The sequence below is a fragment of the Felis catus genome, chromosome A1, assembly GCF_018350175.1.
Source record: "Felis catus isolate Fca126 chromosome A1, F.catus_Fca126_mat1.0, whole genome shotgun sequence".
Classification (NCBI taxonomy): domain Eukaryota; kingdom Metazoa; phylum Chordata; class Mammalia; order Carnivora; family Felidae; genus Felis; species Felis catus.
Genome location: NC_058368.1, coordinates 101,146,689 through 101,168,538, shown reverse-complemented (window position 1 = coordinate 101,168,538; position 21,850 = coordinate 101,146,689). Strand labels below are relative to the sequence as shown.

The 21,850-nt window shown below is 45.9% G+C and overlaps 1 protein-coding gene across 4 annotated transcripts in view; it reads right to left on the bottom strand.

Moving 5' to 3' along the window:
- Positions 1-21,850, bottom strand: part of PRDM6 (PR/SET domain 6) — a 234,860-nt gene that overhangs the window by 161,417 nt on the left and 51,593 nt on the right. For all 4 annotated transcript variants that reach the window (XM_045058252.1, XM_011283422.4, XM_045058236.1 and 1 more), the window contains exon 4: positions 1,070-1,197. In XM_045058252.1, coding sequence (XP_044914187.1) covers positions 1,070-1,197 — 128 coding nt within the window. The remainder of the gene's footprint in view (positions 1-1,069; positions 1,198-21,850) is intronic.

The following is a 21,850-nucleotide window of genomic DNA, read 5'->3' as shown; positions in this document are numbered from 1 at the left end:
GCAAGAAGCCAAGTTGCAGAGTACAGGACCTTCTGCTTTGATGTGTCTGTGGTGCCTAATAAAGCTAACCAGTTGCTTCTGATTCTAAAGGGAACATGGCTGTTTATAACTGAGGTCATATATTTATACGGCACATGTTTTCGAGGGATTTTGAGGAAAGGGTTTTTTTCCCCCCCTCTCTGTGATCTGTTTTTGTGTTCCCATCTCCATTTCAGCCTTCTTTAGCACTAAGTGGAAATGCTTGACCAACAGGTGCAGTGAGTGGATGTGGCAGGGCATCTGGGAATCCACCTTGCTTTTCTGCCCCTCCCACGCCCCCCCCCCCACCTTCCCCCCACCCCGCCCCAGCCACAGGCCTCCCAACGGGATTCTGGAAAATGAGGCTGGCTCCACTTTGGGTCTGCTACCCTTTGGGCTCTGCCCAAACTTCTCAGGGAACCGGCGGCTTCTCCACGTTCTGGAACTGCCTGATCACCCGACATGTATCCTGAATGGTCAAAGGGCCAAAGCCAAACACTCTGACACCTTTTGAGGGACCGGGATGGGTTATTCTGGCTCAGCCGTGGCTGCTGAGCTAAGAGTTCGGGAAAAGCAGCCTGGAGCAGGCTGAGAGTTAGTTCTTGGCCTCCCACGTCTCTGTGCAAATGACACTGTTTCCCGAGGGAGAAAGCCTAAAGACGGCAGGGTGCACGGGATCTGGGGCTGCATCTCTGAACTCCTATCTACGCGCAGGCACACACCGGCTGTGGGGGAATCACCCCGCATCGGCAAGTTTTCCCAGCTCATTCAGGCACTCGTGGATGCTCAGGCAGTGGCGTGGAAGTAACTACACCACGTGCACCGAGGAAAAGAGGCCCTTCCGGGAGCATCTTTACTCCTGAACTCTCGGGATAGTGTGGTTTCAAGAACCAAGGAGATTCCAAAAACCTAGGAAAACAATGTCTGCCAGTCCTCACAGGGTTCTGCGGGACTCTGCAGGGTTTTAAAACCAGCAGCAAGCCTGAATTTGTACACGCAAGCCAAAGGGCTTCAGCTACGTTGAAGTGGTAAATCAAGGTACATACGTTACCTGTACTGAACTACTGTTAGATTCTGTTCTCCGCAGTGCCTTGCACATCGGATATACCTCATCCAGCTCGACTTACTAGGTTCCCCACCATCAATAAAGTGCTGTAGTGTTCCATCTTGGTCATATATCTAGAGAAGAGGTCAGAAGGTCAAGTAGTTAGAACGAATCATCAGCAATCATTTTCCCTGCTTCCCTTGGTGTCTTTATGCGTCGGCTGCAGAAATTTATGGCCTGTAGGTTCGCTAGAGCTTTATTGATGTTCGCGGAAACTCAACTGGAATAGCAGGAAAATATTTTTGGGTGATGCAAGTCGATCCCGTTTTTCTTATCAAGCCGATCTTCCCCTGTATTCAACATATTTCTGGTATCTCTAGGATGTGAGTGACCATGTTTCCCAAAGGATATTTAACCTATTTTGACAGGCTACTCCTAAGTAATGAGCTGCCGGATAAACAAAACAAGCTGAAGGGAGAGGCCATGCTGACATGGCTGGAACATCCACACGAGAGGCCCCCGGGCTCAAACACGTAACTGTTCGAAGGCATTCGGGACGCAGTAACCGTCTGTTAGACGAGCCGGGCGACCCCGGGGAAGAAAGCAGGTGGAATGTTATAGACGCGCAGAGAACTGGTTAAAACAAAACACAACAGGCTCTCATTCAGATGAAATAAAAGGACTCTCACCTCGCAGAGAATATGGGACTGCTGTTGTCAGCACCTGAAACTATTAGGGCAGCCATCAAAAAAGAGAGACCCTCAAGAAGAGAAAGGGGGGGCAGAGAATGACTATTTCCTAGGGATTGTAAATGTCTTAACTGAGGTTGGTCTACTAACGACTGCTTGAGGTCATTCTAAGCAACTCTTCTTTCAAGATCACATTCAAGGAGGGGGGCCTGGGCCGTTTAGTTGATTAAGCGTCCAACTTCGGCTTAGGTCATGATCTTATATAGCTCGTCAGTTCGAGCCCCACATCAGGATGTCTGCTGTCAACACAGAGCCTGCTTGAGATCCTCTGTTCCCCTCTCTCTCTCCGCCCCCCGCCCCCGCTTGCGCACTCTCTCTCAAAAAATAAACATTAAAAAATTTTTTCTTAAAGATCACATACAAGGAAATGAAATTTGTTTCAAACCAGGCAAGGACAATGGGACAAAAAGTCTCATGTGTAACACCAGCCAACCCAGCACAGGCAGAGTCTGAGCCGACCACAGAGGTCATCAGCTCCCGCTTCCAGAAACCAGGTGAGCCCTGGAGAGCTTGGAGGATGTGGTCTCTCGAGGGGTGTGAGGTTGGGGGCTTACATGCATACAGCCGTTCCAGAAGGGAATCCCAGTCCTAGGGGGCATCTGGGAAGCAAGGGGTGCAGTTCTCAGAAGGAACCCTGATGCGCCTGGTCCTTCTCAAATAAAATAGGGATGGGATCCTGGTAATTGCTGAAGTGCTGCCCACAGCATCCTGGAAGTCATGTCTCTTACCCTCTCATCAGCCTTTTCCACTGCTCTCTTCCAAACACACATGGAGAACAAGTCTTACAGAGAGCCTCACTGGTTACACTAGAGACTAAAATTAGTACAGTGATTCAGATTAATTTAGCTCAGCATTTCTGTGCTGGGGGCCAAAGGGCTTAGTGATGACAGTTTCTTTTATTATCTCTAGTCATTTTAAAACAGATGACTTATTTTTTGGGGTTTTGGGTTTTGTTGTTGTGTTGTTGTTGTTTTTGCTCATTTGTCTCCACCCCCAACCTCTCCACTGGCTCCCCCACCCCTCAAAGACAAGACATCAATCTGATGGAGGCAACTGCTGGAGACGCTTTGGGTAGCGCAGCAGGGCGATCACAACGGATAATCAATGTCGCCTGAGAAGAGTAAAGAGACTCCTGGATTATATTCTAGTTAAGATTAACGACTTCTTGCAGTTCCTAGTTTGAGGATGAGGGCAAGGGAATGGAATCATTTCATGAGGTAGATGTATCTGCTCCCTGAACCACCTAAAGACAGACTTTGCATTTAGGTTAGATCCCACTGTATTATGTGGCGGTGGTTTCTGCTTTCCTTTTTAGGAAGCTGGTTCCGAGATTCAAAGTCTCAACCGTGACTCTGCTGTTGACAACCCGTGGGACGCTGAACAAAGCCATTAGTTCCTCAGACACCAATGTTTACCTAAAATGGAGCCAGAAATGTTGACGACCCAGCCCCTCTGCCCTATCCTTTCCCCCACAAACCAACTTCCCTTGAGAGCTGCGAGTGAAAACAATTATGAAGCGTTTTGAGGAGGACCATTCTCCTTGGTGCTTCTAGCCCATTTCATCAGCAGCACATGAAACTCTAGTATTTACGTGTAACAGGTGTCACTTGGACGCTGGCTCATCTGAACACCAGGCACAAGCTAGTGAGTCTTGAAAATGGGTATAAAAAGGTTTCTCCCTATACTCTCGTCTTAGCAAAAAATCCCCCCAAATTAAATATAGTGTGACGACAGAAATCCTATCACTTTTGCCTGCTTGATTGGAACTGCTACTTGCCTTGAGGGGGAAAGTAGGTGGCTATTTGTCAGGCCTTTTCCCAACATCACACAACGTAGCATAGGACATGAGGCTGTGCCTCCCCGGCTTCCGCTAATACTGACTTTACGCTAACTCAAACGGAAAAGTGACGAAAATCGCAGGTACTCTGTTAGATCCCATAGCTGTGCCCCCAGAGTTGAGGAAACTCATTTGACCTTGATGTTGTTCTCTCCCTCGGCCCCCAGTGCCCAGCCATCACCCAATGGAGTTGAACTTGCCTCCTACATGCTTTCCAAGAACGGTCTCTCTCTCTCTCCACCGTCACCATCATCAGCCCGAGTCACCTTCCTCGTGCACTATACCACAGTCCTCAGTGACAGCATCTGTTTCACCTAAGTCCCCCCAAAATGTCATAACTATGTCACAAAATGTCACATCATGACAACATATATTCACAGCATGTGGCATTTCCTCAAGGGGGCTCATCATAATAAGACCAGTGCCTCCTCGTCCTGGTTCGTGGTCCCCAACCAAAGTTTTTAGAGGGGCCGAAAATGTATGCCTGTATACTTGGCTCAAGATCATCCTGGACCCCTTCTGATCAGTGATGTTAAATGTGAACATTTATCTTTTTTTTTTTTGTAAGGTTTTTAAAAAAGTATTTGTTTTGAGGGGGGAAGGGGCAGGGAGAGAGAGAATCTCCAAGCAGGCTCCACACTGTCAGCAGAGAGTCTAGTGCGGGGCTCAAAGAAACCAACTGTGAGATCATGACCTGAGCTGAACTCGAGAGTCAGATGCTTAACTGACTGAGCCACCCAGGCGCCCCCCCAGCCAAGAGTTGACATTTAAACTCAGTGTTTCTAGAACAAGAAACAATGGGCCAGAAGGCACTGACACGTATTTCTGTTCATTCCTCGAGCAGGAGGGGAATCCAAGCGGGAAAACGAAGATACCCAAATGTGAGCACTGAGCAGGAACTAAGAAAAGCCCTAGGTACTCACTTGGGCCCTATCATCACCATCCATCATCAGTTCAACTTTGTTTCCATTTAAGAGCTCAGGTGTTTTTTGTTGTTGTTCTTGTTGTTTAAAGGGCGCACTATGTGCAAAATTCTACATGTAACCAAACTATACAAGGACAGTGAGCCTATATCCATTTCCTGTATCAGGCAGGGCCCAACTTTCTTTTTCCAAGACAGAAGGAACTAGAAACAAAAATAATATAAAAACAGGGAGGGGGACAAAACAAAAGAGACTCATAAATATGGAGAACAAACTGAGGGTGGCTGGACGGGTTGTGGGAGGAGGGATGGGCTAAATGGGTAAAAGGCACTAAGGAATCTACCGAAATCATTGCTTCACTATATACTAATTTGGAAGTAAATTTTAAAAAAATAAAAAATAAAGTTAAATCAAAAGGAAAAAAGGCAGAAGGAACTAGAAGTGAAGAAATGTTTCAACAAGTTTCAAGATAGAGCAACAATTCCCAGTTCAAGAAGGTGTTCTTGGACATTGCATTAACATCTATATTTGTGGGACGGTAAAATGAAAATTTAGATACCTGTAGGTCTAAAAAAAAAAAAAAAACAAGGAATTTAAGGATATCAATTAATGCTGATACCGACATTTATTTTGTTTTCATGTCCTTTCAAAAGAAACCATGCATAAAGTGTTTAGACAATCCTCTCAAGATCTATGAAAATGTCAACAAGGTCACAAATTCTATTCATTCCAATAGTGAGAATGAAGGTAAGAGAGTGAAATTTGTATTAAGGGAAAGACTCATTCTGGAAGAACACTTGAATAAAGCAGAGTGTTTTGTTTTGTTTTTTAACGTTTATTCATTTTGGAGAGACAGAGAGACAGAGCATGAGTGGAGAAAGACCAGAGACAAAGGGAGACACAGAATCCGAAGCAGGCTCCAGGCTCTGAGCTGTCAGCACAGAGCCCCATGCGGGGCTCGAACTCATCAACAATGAGATCATGACCTGAGCTAAAGTCAGATGCTCAACGGACTGAGCCAGCCAGGTGCCCCATGCTCTGTTCTAAGGAAGTCAAACCAATAACCGTGTGGAAGTGGAGGAAATACAAGTAAACACACACACACACACACACACACACACACACACACACACACACACACACACACACAGGATACTTGGTGGGAACTGAAGTAAAATTTTCAAGTAGAAAAGTCTCCAAACTATACCAAGTATATATCTGGCGTATTGGTTTTAGAAAGGTAGCTCCAGCTTTGCTGAAAACGAGTGTAAGACAGCACAGTCATATTGGAAAACACTCTGGCAATACTGAAATAAAGCTGATGATGTGTAAATCCTATGACTCAGCAATATCACACTAGGAAATCACCCCACTGAAATCCCAGTGCCCCAAGAGACAAGTCCAAGGGCATTCACTGTAGCACTGTTTGTAATAGTAAATAATGAGAAATAATGGAAATACCCTTTATCAGAAAGACAAACTGCGCTTTAATTACCCAATAAAATAGTACAAAACACTTAAAGGAAATGAATTAGATCTGTTTATATTCAGATCCAGTTGATATGGATAAATATCAAAAACAGAGAGTTGAGGGGCACCTGGGTGGCTCAGTCCGTTGAGTGCCCAAGTCTTGAGTTTGGATCAGGTCGTGATCCCAGGGATTGTAGGATCAAGTCCTGAATCGGGTTCTGCACTGGGCATTGACCCTGCTTTAGAGTCTCTCTGAGTGTCTCTCTCTGAGTCTGTCTCTCTCTCTCTCTCTCTCTCTCTAATAAAAATATAGAGGCACCTGGGTGGCTCAGTTGGCCAAGCTTCTGACTTCAGCTCAGGCCAGGATCTTGCAGTTCATGAGGTGGAGCCCCGCATGGGGCTCTGTGCTGACAGCTCGGAGCCTGGAGCCTGCTTTGGATTCTGTGTCTCCCCCTCTCTCTGCTCCTCCCCTGCTCCCACTCTGTCTCTTTTTCTCATAAATAAAGATAAGATAAAAAACAGTAACAAAGAAAGATTGAGGAAAAACAGGCTGCAGATTGATACACATGATACTGTTTGTTAACATTTCAAAATATACCACACTCAGTAGCATACTTTTTGAAAGCGTATACTGCAATATACAAGTAGTGAGAGCTAAAGATACATATGGTAAAATTCTGAAAAGGTTCACCGGAGGGGTTCATGATAACTTTATGAGAGCACTGGCCTTGGGGAAAAAGGAATGGAGGTAAAATAAGGGGAATTTACCTGAAAAGTTTCATTTTTCTTCAAAAAAAAAAAAATCTGAAGCCAATATGGCAAAATCTTCACACTTACTTTTTGGCTGGCCCACATACTGGCATTTCTATATTATACTTTATGCTTTTCTGATTCTTTTCCAAAAAATCAGAGAGAGAAAAATAAAGGAAAACCTAGGCACTCATTTCTTTGTAGTCGGGTGTTTGCATGTGTTGTTAAAATAGAGAAGCTGACTATATTACCCAAGGTTAAAACGTTATCTGTGTTATCTTCCTAGGAAAATGTTTGGAGTATGTACGACTGTGTCAACAGCCCCTGATTTCTTCTGTGATCCTTGTTGTTGCTATTTTAAAACCATTATTTTTGGTCTGTGCTTTCTCTTTTCTCTTTTATCAACGCGACTGGAGAGATAAGTAAGGGTGAACGCTAATTCTTACCTTTTTAAGGGGATTTTTGCAGTTTTCAGTCCAGTAATATTTACTGGGAAGCCACACATGGTGGAAAGAATGACCACACGTTCTTGCTTATTACCAACCACACATGACATCAAATGAAAACCACCGTGTGAAAGGTGTGTATTTATTTCAATCCTGGATACCAGGAAGCACCACTGTCTCCCATGACTTTAGGGTCCTAGAAGAAGAGTCTACTTTAAAGGACAACAAGAGCAATAAAAAATACATCCACGTTCATGATCTCCCGGTTCCTGAGTTCAAGCTGACAGCACAGAGCCTGCCTGGAATTTCCACACCCCACCCCCCGTCCCTCCCCGACTCGTGCTCTATCAAAATACATAAATAAGCTTAAAAAATAAAAAAAAAAAACACGGGGCGCCTGGGTGGCGCAGTCGGTTAAGCGTCCGACTTCAGCCAGGTCACGATCTCGCGGTCTGTGAGTTCGAGCCCCGCGTCAGGCTCTGGGCTGATGGCTCAGAGCCTGGAGCCTGCTTCCGATTCTGTGTCTCCCTCTCTCTCTGCCCCTCCCCCGTCCATGCTGTGTCTCTCTCTGTCCCCCCAAAAAATAAACGTAGAAAAAAAATTAAAAAAAAAATCCACCCAGGTTGTGTTATACATCCTAATCCTGAGTGGTTTGTCCACAGCTCTGTCATTTGTGAATGTTGCCAATTTACATTTAATGATAATCATCATCATAGAAACAATGTAAGGAAGCAAGTAAGTTGGGCTCATTTTTAATTTATAAAAAGCAGTAAAACCTCCTTCTGAATGACAGTAATTTGTACATATCGGTGGCTCTGAGCCATCAGTTTCTCTGAAGCAAGAGTTGCAAACCCAGCGGGCTCTCGGGCTGGACTTGGGCACGTGGCCAACTTGGTTTTTCTTCCACCGTGTTTTAAAAACTTGGAAATTTCCAACTGTTCTCAAAAAGTACAATCAGAAGGTGAGTCCCCACTCTCTGGCAATAATCCACCGAGGCGGAGAAAAGATCACCCCCTTTAGGCCAACCCTGTGGTTCTGCACCACTCCCTATTGTCTTACATGCTCCCAACTTCAGTAATTTACTTATCAGCTTGGCCTCATGAAGGATTTCAGTCTGTAATCCCAGCCCTAAAGGAATTATTGGTATGACTAAAAATCAGTCTGTGACAGCTGGGGGCACTCTGAAGGAAACCCTTTTGAACTGATAACCTGGAAACACGGCAAACATTCATTACGCCTGTGCTGCCCAGAAGCCCATCTGATTGGGATCCAAGCTTTCTGTGCTGTAGTTTTCCAGGGAGTGAGAGAGCTGGGTTCATTTCTTTCATTCGTACCAGCAGAGGCTTTCAATGATCTTTTTAACCAAAGGACCCCCTTGAAGTCAAAGAAGTTATAAAAGTAATTTCACTATAAAAACAGATCAAAAGAAAGTCTGCCAGAAAGCGCCCAGCCAGCTCACCTAACCTCACCCCTGCTCTTGGAGGCGGCTGCTGGGACATCACCAAGGGCTCGCAGTGAACTGGGGGGACCGGTCTGAAAAAACACCACAGGCAGAGCACTTTCTCCGGTGGACAGACCTCCGTGAAGATTTCGGTCGCCCATTCTTCTGCTAGGACGCTGAGGACCTTGGCTAAATTTAAAGCCCAGGAGAATCAGATTTGGAAGGGACCTCAGAGACCATCTGTTCCAAACTGATCAGGTTTGACCTAAGAAAACGGGGGCTCCAAAAGTTAGTGGCTTAGACAAAGCGAGACTACTAGTCAGTGGCAGACGGAGGCCTCATCTCCAGGCCTTCTTCCAGCCTCCATACCTCTGCTTTCCCACTGGGAGATGCCATGCCTGGGTCACCTCATCCACTGTTCCAAGTACCCTGAAAAGAGCCAGTGACTGCAGACCAAAGGACCATGCATTATAATAGCATAAATACTAATCTGTTCCTTCCAGAACCTGGGTCCTTGAACTTTGGCATGGAAAGAAAAAAAAAAAAAAAGATCCCCAAGGTTTTACAGGAAAACGATTAGCCAATTTTCAGTGAGCAGGGAGACATCTCTGGCCCCCTCTTTCATTTCCACACCTTGGCCTGTCCCTGTGCCCAGGCCCCAGACACCAGCATTTGGCTGTGTGCTGAAATGCCAGCCACTTTCACTCTTTACCGGGTGGCTGACATGACGGAGCATATTCTATGCCCAAACGTCTAACACGGGGCCTGGCACGTGCCCGGAGGAGGACCTCAAAACACGCTGCAATGAACGGAAATGAATTTTCACAATAATTCTGCCGCTTCCTAAAGATCTTAGCTTTTACTCGAAGCCTGAGGGAAAAAAATCACCGCTAAATGCAATTAAACTCCATTCCGAACACTATCCACCAGGGCTTTTTAAAAGAAAATATTACACCCTCCTTGAACCTAACTTCTGCCAATTCTATGAAATGCAAAGACACATTGCATGTGATTATTGAAATGTAATCAACAACTGTTACAACAAGAGCCAAGAAGTGGTCTTTGGGGGGTTTTGGGTTCAGATCTGAAAACCTAAGCACACGGAGGACGCAGGGAAGAAGAGCTACAAAGACGGTTTGTCTTGGGGTGCCTGAGTGGCTCAGTTGGTTGAGCATCCGACTTCCGCTCAGGTCATGATCTCACAGTCCGTGAGCTCAAGCCCCGCGTCGGGTTCTGTGCTGACAGCTCAGAGCCTGGAACCTCTTTCGGATTCTGTGCCTCCCTTGCTCTGTGCCCCTCCTCCCGTTCATGCTCTGTCTCTGTCTCAAAAATAAATAAACATGAAAAAAAAAAGATGGTTTCTCTTATCTTCTCTGCCTGTTCTCCACAGTGCCTTCATCTGGCCCCCTCTTTCTGTAAAATTCAGAAAAGCAAGGTTTCAATAAGCAAGTGTATTAGGGATTTGAGAACCTCAACTGAAAAAATATATTGTTTGCCAAGATGCATAATAACGTTTTACTGTGGGATTCCTCTGGGTCAGGAGGGGCAGGGAGCAAATATTTTGTGGCTCAGGGAGAGCTAACACAACTAATGCCACAAAGAATAATTCTTCACTGTTTTGACCGTGAACACTTACAAACCAGAATACCTCTGCTGCTAAATCAAAACTCTTACTTTCAACAGTATGGTTGTTAGGGGGACTTTCTTAAGTATTACCAGGGAAAACATGCCACAGCAGTCACTCTGGTTAAGAGCAACTGGGAAGGGCATGTGGAGTTGTAAGCCTGGCTCCCCCTTGAGTAACCAAGTGACCTTAGACAGTGACTTAACCTCTTGAAGATGCTGAGACCTTCGTTGAAGAAATGGTGCTTATGATAGTCCCTACATCAAAGGGCTAATAGAGGGGCACCTGGGTGGCTCAGTTGGCTAAGTGTCCGACTCTTGGTTTCACCTCATATTATGATCCCACAATTTGTGGGATCGAGCCCCACGTCAGGCTGACATCAAGAAGCCTGCTTGGGATTCTCTTGTTCTCTGCCCCTCTCCCATGCATGCTCATGCTGTCTCTCAAAATAAATAAATAAACTTAAAAAAAATACAGGCGAATATAAAAATCAAATGGGCCGGTGTATGTGAAGTTCTTAAACCAGAGCTGGGCACTCAGTATAAGAACATCTGCTATCCTTAGGCCATCACTATAATTAAACCTCAGCCCAAATATGACCAACCAACCAGATGGTGGCCCCTGACCACAAGATAGTATGTATAATGTAAGAAGACTCATTGCTGCTAGGGTTGACCAGCCTGTAAGCTCACGGGGGGGCAGGAATACACTGTAATTGCTTTTTAAATTTACCCACAGGCACCTTATGCGAGTCTTTACACAGACCAAGAAATCAGCTTCTGCTGAAAGACAGAAAGAGAGAAGAAACGGATCCGAAACGACACAAGCAAGGTGTATGAATAAAACAGATATCCTAGGGGCTCCTGGGTGGCTCAGTCGGTTAAGAGTCCGGCTTCAGCTCAGGCCACGATCTCACAGTTCGTGGGTTCGAGCCCTGCATCAGGCTGTGTGTGGACAGATGGGGGCCTGGAGCCTACTTTGGATTCTGTGCCTCCCTCTCTCGACTCCTCCCCTGCTCATGCGGGCGCGCAGGCTCTCCCTCTCTCTGTCTCTCTGTCTCTCTCTCAAAAATAAACAGACATTAAAAAATTAATTTTAAAAACCCAGAATAGATATTCTAGTTTTATCTCCCAGATGAGCCTATTAAACGATAAAACAAAGTATTTTAAAGTGCTGGATGGATGAGAACACCTCACAGAAAACGCTAAGGAAGTACCTCTTCAGTGCTAAATTTCCCATCTCCTAAGCTTACTCAGTCTTTGGTTTTAATGCAGGGTTACAAAAATGTCATCCCAAAGACACAGGTACCTCACCGCCTTCAGAACACACCTGGAGCCTATTTATAATGAACAGGCAGTCCTTCCATGCGTTTTAATTAACTGTGGCTTTGAGACCCCAAAACCCCCTCATTGAACATCACCTACTACGTAGCACTGCTTGACCTCTGAAGTCAGTGACATTATTTGGCCAGGGGAGGCCCCAAACGTATAGCAAGCGCCTCGTTCCTCTGCGAACACTGAACACAACCAAGGTAGGCGAGCCATCTGAGCAATCAAGCATACTGGATAAGGAGCAGGGGACATGTACGGATGGCAGCCTAGTGCATCAGATCGACAGGGAGCTCTGTGAGTCAGGGCTTTGGGCCACTGCCTCCCAGTCTCGAGAGGAAAACAGCAGGAACCCCGGCACTGTGGGCTCCCAACCTCTTTGAGCGTAGATTTTTAAATCAAGCTAGATCAAAGCTTGAGAAAAGAGGCCACTGAGCAATGCTTTAAACACGAAGAGAGTATCGGGGCACCTGGGTGGCTCAGTCGGTTGAGCAACCGACTTCGGCTCAGGTCATGATCTCACAGCTCATGAGTTTGAGCCCCACGTCGGGCTCTGTGCTGATGGCTCGGAGCCTGGAGCCTGCTTCGGATTCTGGGTCTCCCTCTCTCTCCGCCCCTAACCCACTCGCATTCTGTCTGTCTCTCTCAAATATAAATAAACATTAAAATTTTTTTTTAAATGAGGAGCGAATCTCCATCCTCCTTAACACAAAGAAGGAACAGCAGTGAATGACTGCATTATACACATCTGTATGGTACTTTAGTTTATAACATACTGTCCTAAGCTTATTTGAGGCTCATAACGGACCTAGCAGGTGGGATGGACCATTACTCTGTTTTACAGACGAGAAACCTTGGGCTAACAAGGGTTAAAGGACTTGCCCCCAGACATGCAATCTATACAAACAAGTGACCAGGACAAATGCCCCCTGAGTCACAGGCCAGCCACTCCCTTATGGCTTTTTTCCATCATCTCCCGTTTGTTCTATCAGGGAGAAATGGAAAGCGTTTTCTTTAAAAGCATCAGAAATTCTCCGAGTGAGGCTCATAAAAATGTACATAACAATTAATAATGTCATGTGTGAAACAAACCCCTATTTTCAGAGCAAACGCCCCTTTACTGAGAATTACTTAATCTGTTAGTAAAACTGATACAAAGCCACCATGCAATTCAGGAGAGATACAACTCCCCAATTCTGTGAAAACTCACTCTCCTTCCAGGGGTAATAATGACCCGGTGGGCGGGTGGGGGGGGGGGGACACCCGACTTTAGCTCAGGTCATGATGTTGCTGTTACTGGGTTTTGAGTCCCGCGCTGGGCTCTGTGCTGAAAGCTCAGAGCCTAGAGCCTGGAGCCTGTTTTGGATTCTGTGTCTCCCTCTCTCATTCTCTCTCTCTACCCTTCCCCCGCTCATGCTCTGCCTTTCTCTCTCTCTCTCAAAAATAAACATTAAAAAAGTAAAAAAAAAATAATGACGACACAGAACATCAAAAAACTGGGTGAGACTGAAGTCTGCAGATGAAGAAGCCTATTTTAGAAGGAAAGATTCTTGATTCGAGCACAAAGCGGCTCGTGTGCCCGTATCTACTCGTTTTCAGCTTTTACCTCAAATATCTAACTACAGGTTTCTCATGTCGACAATTTCCCCTTCCTCCTTCCATTAGAATGAACTTACTGTGCTGTTATTTCTAAAAGGCAAACCCTTTGCTCTCCCTTTGGTTTGGCCTATTTTGGAATGTCTGGAATGCCAAGATTTTAAGACGAGGCTTCAAAGGTCAAGTAATAAACGCCCCATAAAATAAATGAGTAATGGTTATATACACCGTTGTTGTATTTTCAGTAATGCTGATATAAAGCTATATACTGTACTCTGTCAATTCCCATTCATCAAGTTCCAGAAATATTAGAAAATCATTAGAGGTTTATGTGGAGCTTGCAGATAATACTAACATATACGTCAAGACTGAAATATGGTCATCAGAAAAACAGTTGAAAAGTGTCAATAAACTGTAAAACACCCGTCGTGGTGTTCGTGAAGCCTGCAGCAAGAGAGCTGGCCATGTGAAGCCACACAAATGGATATTTTGGTCACACTGCGGGCCAGCCGCTGCTAAGTGGCGGGCTGGAAGAAGACAATGGGCAGCTGGGAAGATTCCCGCCCGGAGACCCAAGAACTCCCGGGAGCCGAGCGGTAGGGCACTGAGTGAATCCCACTTATCTCCGAGGACAGCGGCGGCCGTCGATAGGAGGCCTGCCATCCATCAATCTGGAGTCTTCTTCAGACATCCCCTGTCTGTTGATCAGAGGAAGACTTTGGGGGGAATCAGGCTTCCATTATCAGGACTCTGTCTGTGATCTGAACAAGCCACTGAACCTTTAACTTTTCACTTGGCAGCACGGTCTACGCTGGAAAGTCCTGACAGTTCATTCATTTTGCTCCATCCTGGAGCCAGCCCATGTCTGACTGGTGAGACCCGCCCTCTTTGATGTTGTACTCTTCGGAGAGCGCCCTGCTGTGAAAAAAATTTTCTCCGTCCAAATTAAAGAGAAATAGTTCTGCATCCAGCTGTTAGCTGTGACACGTCTGCCATTTTTCAGAGCACTGGCTTGGTGCCATCCACGGGCTCTGCTGCAATCCTATCTTTCTCCCTCTCCTCCGTCACAGCAATAATATCCATAGCACACAGCTGTCTCCAGTGCCCATACGACATCAACGCTAGGAAGGAAAAGATGGTTAATCCTCCGGTGCCGAGGACAGCCTTGGAAATATTTTCAGGCAGCAATTTCTTCCTACCCTGACCCTTTTTTAAAAGTATCAGCACGATGGGGCGCCTGGGTGGCTCAGTTGGCTTAGCATCTGACTTTGGCTCAGGTCATGATCTCACGGTTCGTGGGTTCGAGCCCCGCGTCGGGCTCTGTGCGGACAGCTCAGAGGCTGGAGCCTGCTTCCGATTCTGTGTCTCCCTCTCTCTCTGCCCCTCCCCCGCTCACACTTTCTCCCTCTCTCAAAAATAAACATTAAAAAAAATTTTTTAAAGTATCAGCATGAATGTCTCTGACGAACTGTCACAATCTACCCATTTAAAAACTGCCTCAATTCAGTTTAAAAATTTTTTTTCTTCTGATGTTTATCTTCGAGAGAGAGACAGACAGACAGACAGACAGAGCATGAGTGGGGTAGGCGCAGAGAGGGAGACGGCGAGTCCAAAGCAGTCTCCAGGCTCCAAGCTGTCCACACAGAGCCCCACATGGGGCTCGAACTCACAGACTGCGAGATCATGACCTGAGCTGAAGTTGGGGGCTCAACCCAGTGAGCCACCCAGGTGCCCCTAAAAACCCAGTTTTAATCAAAGCAACCAATAAGAAGCCCTGACCTCCACTAAATATGTTTACAAATGAAGTAAATTTGGAGCCTGTGAAAACCTGCTTCATATGTACAGAGCCCACATTTTAAATGGATATTCGTTCATCAGAGAGAACTCTGTAAATGAAGGAAAATGCTCCTGAAAGCTCGAATAAACATTTAGATCTAAGCAATCAAGAAAGCCTGTATCTTCTCCTAGTTATTAAGTGCCAGCGGAGGGTTATACAGACTGCTGCCATGAACTGTGCGTGCTATAAACAAAGGGCAGGACACGTTATCACTATGCTTTTCTCCGTATACTGAAATGAATGGGTAACACAGCACACTTCCCCGCTCTACCCTCTCTTTCCGGCTCTTCTCTCTCATTTTCATTTTGCTGAGATGGAAAGGGATCGGCAGCACTGGACCTCAGTGCCCAGCGTCAGAGTCCTGCTGTGCACCCGTGTGACTCATCTCAGACCCCGGCTGGGACACATGCTCAGTTACTCGTCCTCCTTTCTCAATGAAAGGTGGATTTCGAGAAAGATATAAACAACCACAACAATGTGCTACATGTGAGAAAGGATCAGTGTTAAAAAGGGCAAGGAAATAGGAAAGAGGAACTTTAAATTTTTTTTAACATTTATTTATTTTTGAGAGAGAGAGAGAGAGAGCGCGCGCGCGCACACAGGGGAGGGACAAAGAGAGAGGGAGGCATAGAACCCGAAGCAGGCTCCAGGCTCTGAGCTGTCCGCACAGAGCCCGACGCAGGGCTCGAACCCATGAACCCTGAGATCATGATCTGAGCTCAAGTCAGATGCTTAACCGACTGAGCCACCCAGGTGCCCCAATGAAGCATAGTTTTGCTTTAACCTATGCCCATTATTCTGAATGAGTATGAATAACCAAAGTTTTAATGTTTGCTCTGTTTTTTTAATGTCTATTTTCTTGAGAGAGAGAGAGAGAGAGAGAGAGAGAGAGAGAGAGAGAGAGAGAGAGAGACACTGACAGAGCATGTGCAGGGGAGAAACAGAGAGAGAGAGAGGGAGACACAGAATCTAAAGCAGGCTCCAGGCTCTGAGCTATCAGCAGAGAGCCCAACACGGGGCTCGAACCCATGAACCATGAGATCATGACTTAAGCCGAAGTCGGACGCTTAACTGGCTGAGCCACCCAAGCACCCCGGAAAGAGGAACTTTATGTTGTTAAAACAATCCCAGAAATACAATCAGTGTGATCTGAAGGAGCTATGGTTCGTGCAGTGGGTCTTAAGGAGTAGTATTCAACCCTTACTGGAGTAGAAATTCCTGGTTTATAAATTCTACTGAGTATGACACCATACAGGCCTTGGTGAAAACCATTACTAATTTTACAGCTCAGCATGGTAGCTACTGAGGAGTACGATTTCCAAGAAGCAGCTTGGACCAGAGCCTAGGCGCAAACGGCGACGTTAGCAATCACATTAAATACTTACAAGGTACTAAGTAGGGAATGTTTGTAGAGGGAATGTCCCTGGGAGAAAACCTACTTCCATGTATGCGTAGTCCCAACGCACACCAGGCCCTAGAGCTCACCTGCTTTTTTTAGTCAAGAGCTTTCTGAAGGCACTGAATGTTTGTCCCAATGACGTAATGGTTTCCTATGGTTTTACTTCTTTTCAGAGCAGTCTACGGCTTTATTTCTTCACTGAAATGTGTCACTCCTTAAATTATTATGTTTTCCCAAGTCTACGACATTCTTTTCCTCACCACACCAATAAAGTGTGATTGTCAGACACACTTTATTAAGGGGAAAATGACCATGCGGCCAGAGCAAAAGACATATTTTCAGACCTTAGATGATTTAGGAGACATTCCTTACGTCAAGTCAAGACAGTGCTGAGCAACACATTCAACTTAGACCATCTTACCCTGGATCAGAGGACAATGGCAGAGATGCAGCCAATATCCAGAGTCAGAGTACTCGTGAGTATAAAGTGTGGGAGTATAAAGACCACAAGCGGCCTAGACCAAGCCTGGCCCCCCAGGTTGGGCCCTTAGACAGCTGTCTTCCAAAGATAACTGCTCGCAGGAAAAAACAAAACAAAACAAAAAAAAACCGAAAGAAATCTAAGTCCGTCCTAGAGCAAGAGACAGACTCATCCCTGGGAGAGGGAAGGGTCTGGGGTTCTCAGAACCTATCTGTCTGGAAGGAATGAATGAATACAGTGGTTTGCCACAGTGCTCCTTCCCATCAGTATCCAGAAGATGAGGCACCCAGGACAGAAGGCGATGTAACAGTGAGCCTCAAATGTGGGCGCCTGATCTCCCAGACAGTGCTGTTTCAACATTTAGTATGCAGTTACCATGTGCCAGCAACCATGCTCGGCGCAGGGCAGGAAAAACTTAAGGCCCGGTCCCCACCCCTCAAGGAATTTACAGTTCAACAGGAAACATACACGCAAAAAGCACATCAGAAGACATTTATTCTGGCACCACAATCTGTAGATTTCGCCACATAACCATGGGACATTCTGTGTGCATAAAATGGGGTTCCTACGGGGAGGAAGGGTAATCCATCACTATTTTGCAAAAAAAAAAAAAAAAAAAAGGAGTTCAAAGTAGTTATTTAACCAAATTCTGGACTGGTGAAGGCAGCCTTGAACAAACATCTGATTAAAATCTGCCAGACTCTGACCTCAATGAAGGCAGAGACGAACTCGGTCATATTTGCCACAGTATTCCTAGTGATTAACACAGAGCCTGGCATACCGTAGTGCCCGGTGTTCAACAAATATCAGTTGGCGGGTTGGCTGGCTAGCTGGTTGGACGGCTGGATGGAGATATGGATGGAGGTGTGGGTGGAGGTGTGCACGCAAGTGTGGATGGAGGTGTGGACAGAGATACGGACAGAGGTGTGGATGCATGTAAGGACAGAGGTGTGGACCATTTTGTGGATGGGTATGTAGACAAACCCACAGTCAGAAGGATATAGATCAAAGGACAGGATGCCTTCTAGGTAACTAAGTTTTAAGTGCTGGACCACGTCTATCTGTTCTTTGGGAAGACCCACATAGCAAAAGCAGAGTTGAACCCAACTATGACAATTTTAAAAGATGCAACGTAGGCTGAAAGTGTGTGCTTTTTTGCCTCACTGGCCAAAATTAACATTTCTCTTAAAAATGCCCAACAGGGGCGCCTGGGTGGCTCAGTCAGTGAAGCATCCAACTCTTGATTTCAGCTCAGGTCATGATGTCACAGTTTGTGGGAGTGAGACCCATTTTGGGCTCTGTGCTGACAGTATGAAACCTGCTTAGGATTCTTTCTCCTTCTCTCTCTGCCCCTTTTACAGGGTTCTCTCCCTCAAAAAGGAAGGAGGGGGGGGAAGAGAGGGAGAAAACAGACAATAGAATACAACAGCTCAACAGTCTCTGCAGAGGGGAGGCCGCCTAGATGGAGACTTCTGTCAAGGGCACGGGCAGAGGCTACCAGAGCCGGGCATACCTGCCTCTCTGCGAATGTGGGTTCTTCCTCCCACCCCAACCCCCATATCTGGCCCCTGCTGAGGGCTGTCACTATCCTCATTCTTCCCTCAAGGTAACTGTGGCTCTCCCTCCAACAGGTTTCAAGCCCTCTCTTCCAGGCCCAGGGTTCCCCTCACTAGGATCCTGGGAGCTGTGAACCTAGGTCAAAGTATTACTCCAGAAAGAATATGTGCATTTTGAGCTTTATCTCCAAGTGATCCTTCAAAGAGGTGTGCGCTCTTAAAGGAATTTCAAATACCCTAATGAGGACCGAAGTCATGGGGGGAGGGGGTGACAGATACCCCTTCGTGACACCCTTCCCCTGTCACACTTAGTCCAAAGTGTGTCCTCTTAGAGATGCAGGGCAAGGGGGCTGACTGTGCAGCTGGAGCCCCAGTACAAGAGCTCAGGCATCTAAAGAAGCTCACAGGAGGGGTGCCTGGGTGGCTCAGTCAGCGGAGCATCTGACTCTTGGTTTTGGCTCAGGTCATGATCTCACGGTTTCAGTTTTGTGAGACGGAGCCCCGCGTTGGGCTCTGCGCTGACATGCTTGGGATTCTCTCTCTCTCAAAAATAAATGAACTTCTTAAAAAAAAAAAAAAGGCAGCTCAGAGGAGACGGTGAGGAATTCTGGTGACAGGAACAACCCAGGACCTTCTGGAACAGGTTGCTACGGATCTTTCTCCAGGGGCTGCCAGCCAGGCCATTCCACCTTACTTTCACAAAGAGCCTCAAATTTAGACCTTTGAAGTCACCTCCCAATGAGGTTATGGACACAATCACAGAAACAGACCAACAGGGTAGAGAGGCCTCTTCTGCACACTCTAAACGCAGGTCCTCTGTAGTCAGCCATAAATGGACACTTTTATAAAGCCTGTAGTTAACTTAGGAATAGTGCAATTCTATGTTTCTGGTATTAAAAGCACAAAGTTGTTGAAGGTAAACATTTAAAGTACACCACTGTTTTCGTAACCCCTGTTTTGGCAATTTTTTTTCACTTTTCGATCCATCAAGGGCCTCAAGAAATGGAAGCGGCCAGGCCTCTGAACAGGGCTGGTGTGGACTTGTTAATAAAGCCCCTTTGATGCCATTGAGCCCAGAGACCCGCCAAGTGTGCAGCCGGGGACGGGACACAGTGTTTTCTCTCAAAGAGACAGCCCTGTGTTCTTGGAGAGGCAGTCCAGTCCACAAGGCATGCTTCCCCGGAAATCCAACCAAGAGATCCAGTAAACCTCAATGTCTGGGGCACCAGGTTTGCAAATCCTCTGGTGAGCAGAGGTATGACTAACGTCAACACCCGAAGAAAGCACCCGTCTAATTACCACATTGTGATAACCTGTATGCTTCCTCATTTTTAGACAAGACTTAGGATTTCCTTCTTTCCACAGGAAGCACCTGTGGGCAAAAGGAATGAATGTCGAGAGATCTCTTACAACGGGATCCTTAAAGAGGTTTCAGGTGAGGCTACCAACACCCGGAAGTCTCAGCAAGATGCTGGTTGTGTGTATGAATCATCTATTGGAAGAAGGCTCAGAGTTTTCAGGGATTCTCAAAGAGGTGTGTTTACACACACACACACACACACACACACACACACACACACACACACAACTACTGCCAAATTCCACCATTCAGTTAGGACAGTATGAATGGAGAGACAGAAATCAGAACACCAATAATAAATGAGCTAGAATTCTTGGGGTGTCCTATGTACTTTTGAGGAGGTTCTCTTCAGAGTCTGATGGCTTTCTCAGTCTCTGAAGCACCAGACCTGACTCTCAGTTCCTTCCTTCCAGATCTACAGACTCTAGCCTTCCCATGGTCCTTTTACGGTACCTTCCTTTTGTCTTTGCTTGCAGATGTGTTTTGATGTGTTGGTTGTGCTTAAACCTTGGATCACATTTTCAGGAGCACTGGAAGAGCAAGCTGGACTAGAGTCCTTAGGTTGGTTTAGCTCCTAAGACAGATATTTTTAGGGTAGAGATCATGTGAGTGGCCCAGATTACATCAGGCAGCTCAGCGTTTCAGCTCTGTGAACATTAAGCACTGCCTGTTGCTGGATTTAGTGAGTGAATAGTTATTAATACTCCAAAGCATTCCCTTCCGGCTTTGATCAAACCCTTTGATGCCGCCATTTTTTCCTACTCAGGAGAAAGTCTACGCTCACATTAAATCACTCCACCTGGTAGAACCACTTGCTTTGTAACCTGTAAAATTTTTATAAATGAAAGCACTGTTTATCTTCCTTTGGCTTATGCCTTTATATTTCCTAGGGGATTTGTTGTTAGGTGAGCTGCAGATCAGGAAGCCTGGGCTCTAATTCTAAGCCTGGCAGGACTAACTTTGTGCCCTAGGTCACACTTAACCTGACCCTCCACAGCCTCCACTGAGAAGCACGGACATTAAATTAGACGAAGACGCCCCAGCCCAACACGTATGATCCTGTGAAATGACAACTATGTAAAAATGTGTCTTAAATATAAATACTTGGCAGCTGGAATCCAGCAGGATAAAAGCCATAATACAACCATTTTAAGCAGACATGAAAATATTTGGATGCCCCGGAGAGGGGCAGGATAACTTAACCCTAAGACCCAGGCTTTTTTATTACACCTGTGCAAATTTAGTTGCCGTCTATAGTTTCCAACCGGCAGAATACAAGCAAGAATCAACTTTTCAATGGTTATGTTCTTTTAACTTCGACGGACTTGCAAGTGAATTCAATTCCACAAACGTGCAACGGATGCTCTTCGATTTTAGTGAAAAGGAGACCCGACAGGAGTGGAATCAGACAGCCTGGGTACGAATCTTGCATTCAGCAATCACGAGCCGTGTCATCCTGAGCAAAGCACTGATCTCATCTGTAAGACGGGAAAGATGTTCGGGCGACCTCCAAGGGTGTCCACGAGGACGAAGTAAGAAAATCCACATAAGTGCCTGACACGTAGTAAGTGCTCAGTAAACTGCAGCATTTTCACTGCTTTTTACTGGTGGGCTCAGGTTTTCCTTTCCACAACAAATGTCCACTGCTTCAGTATTTCTGAAAAACCACACAAGAAAATGACAGCATTTTCAATCCCCAAGTGTGATGTGTTAATTAAGTGGAACCGGGCAGAGCAGGAATCAGGAGCCTCAGCTGGGTGATTTCAGGCACATTACTTAATTTCTGTTTCTCATGTGTAAAAAGAGAATAACCACCCCACAGGGTGTGTAAGGATTAAGGAAAAGAAGGCACGTAAAGGGCTTAGGGTACTGCCTCACGATGCAACTACAAAGACAATTTCTAGAAAAATAAAATTTTTTTCCATAGCTCAGTGACCCCATTACCTTACATATTAAAAGCACCAAATTTTAACCCATTTTTAAAAGTCTC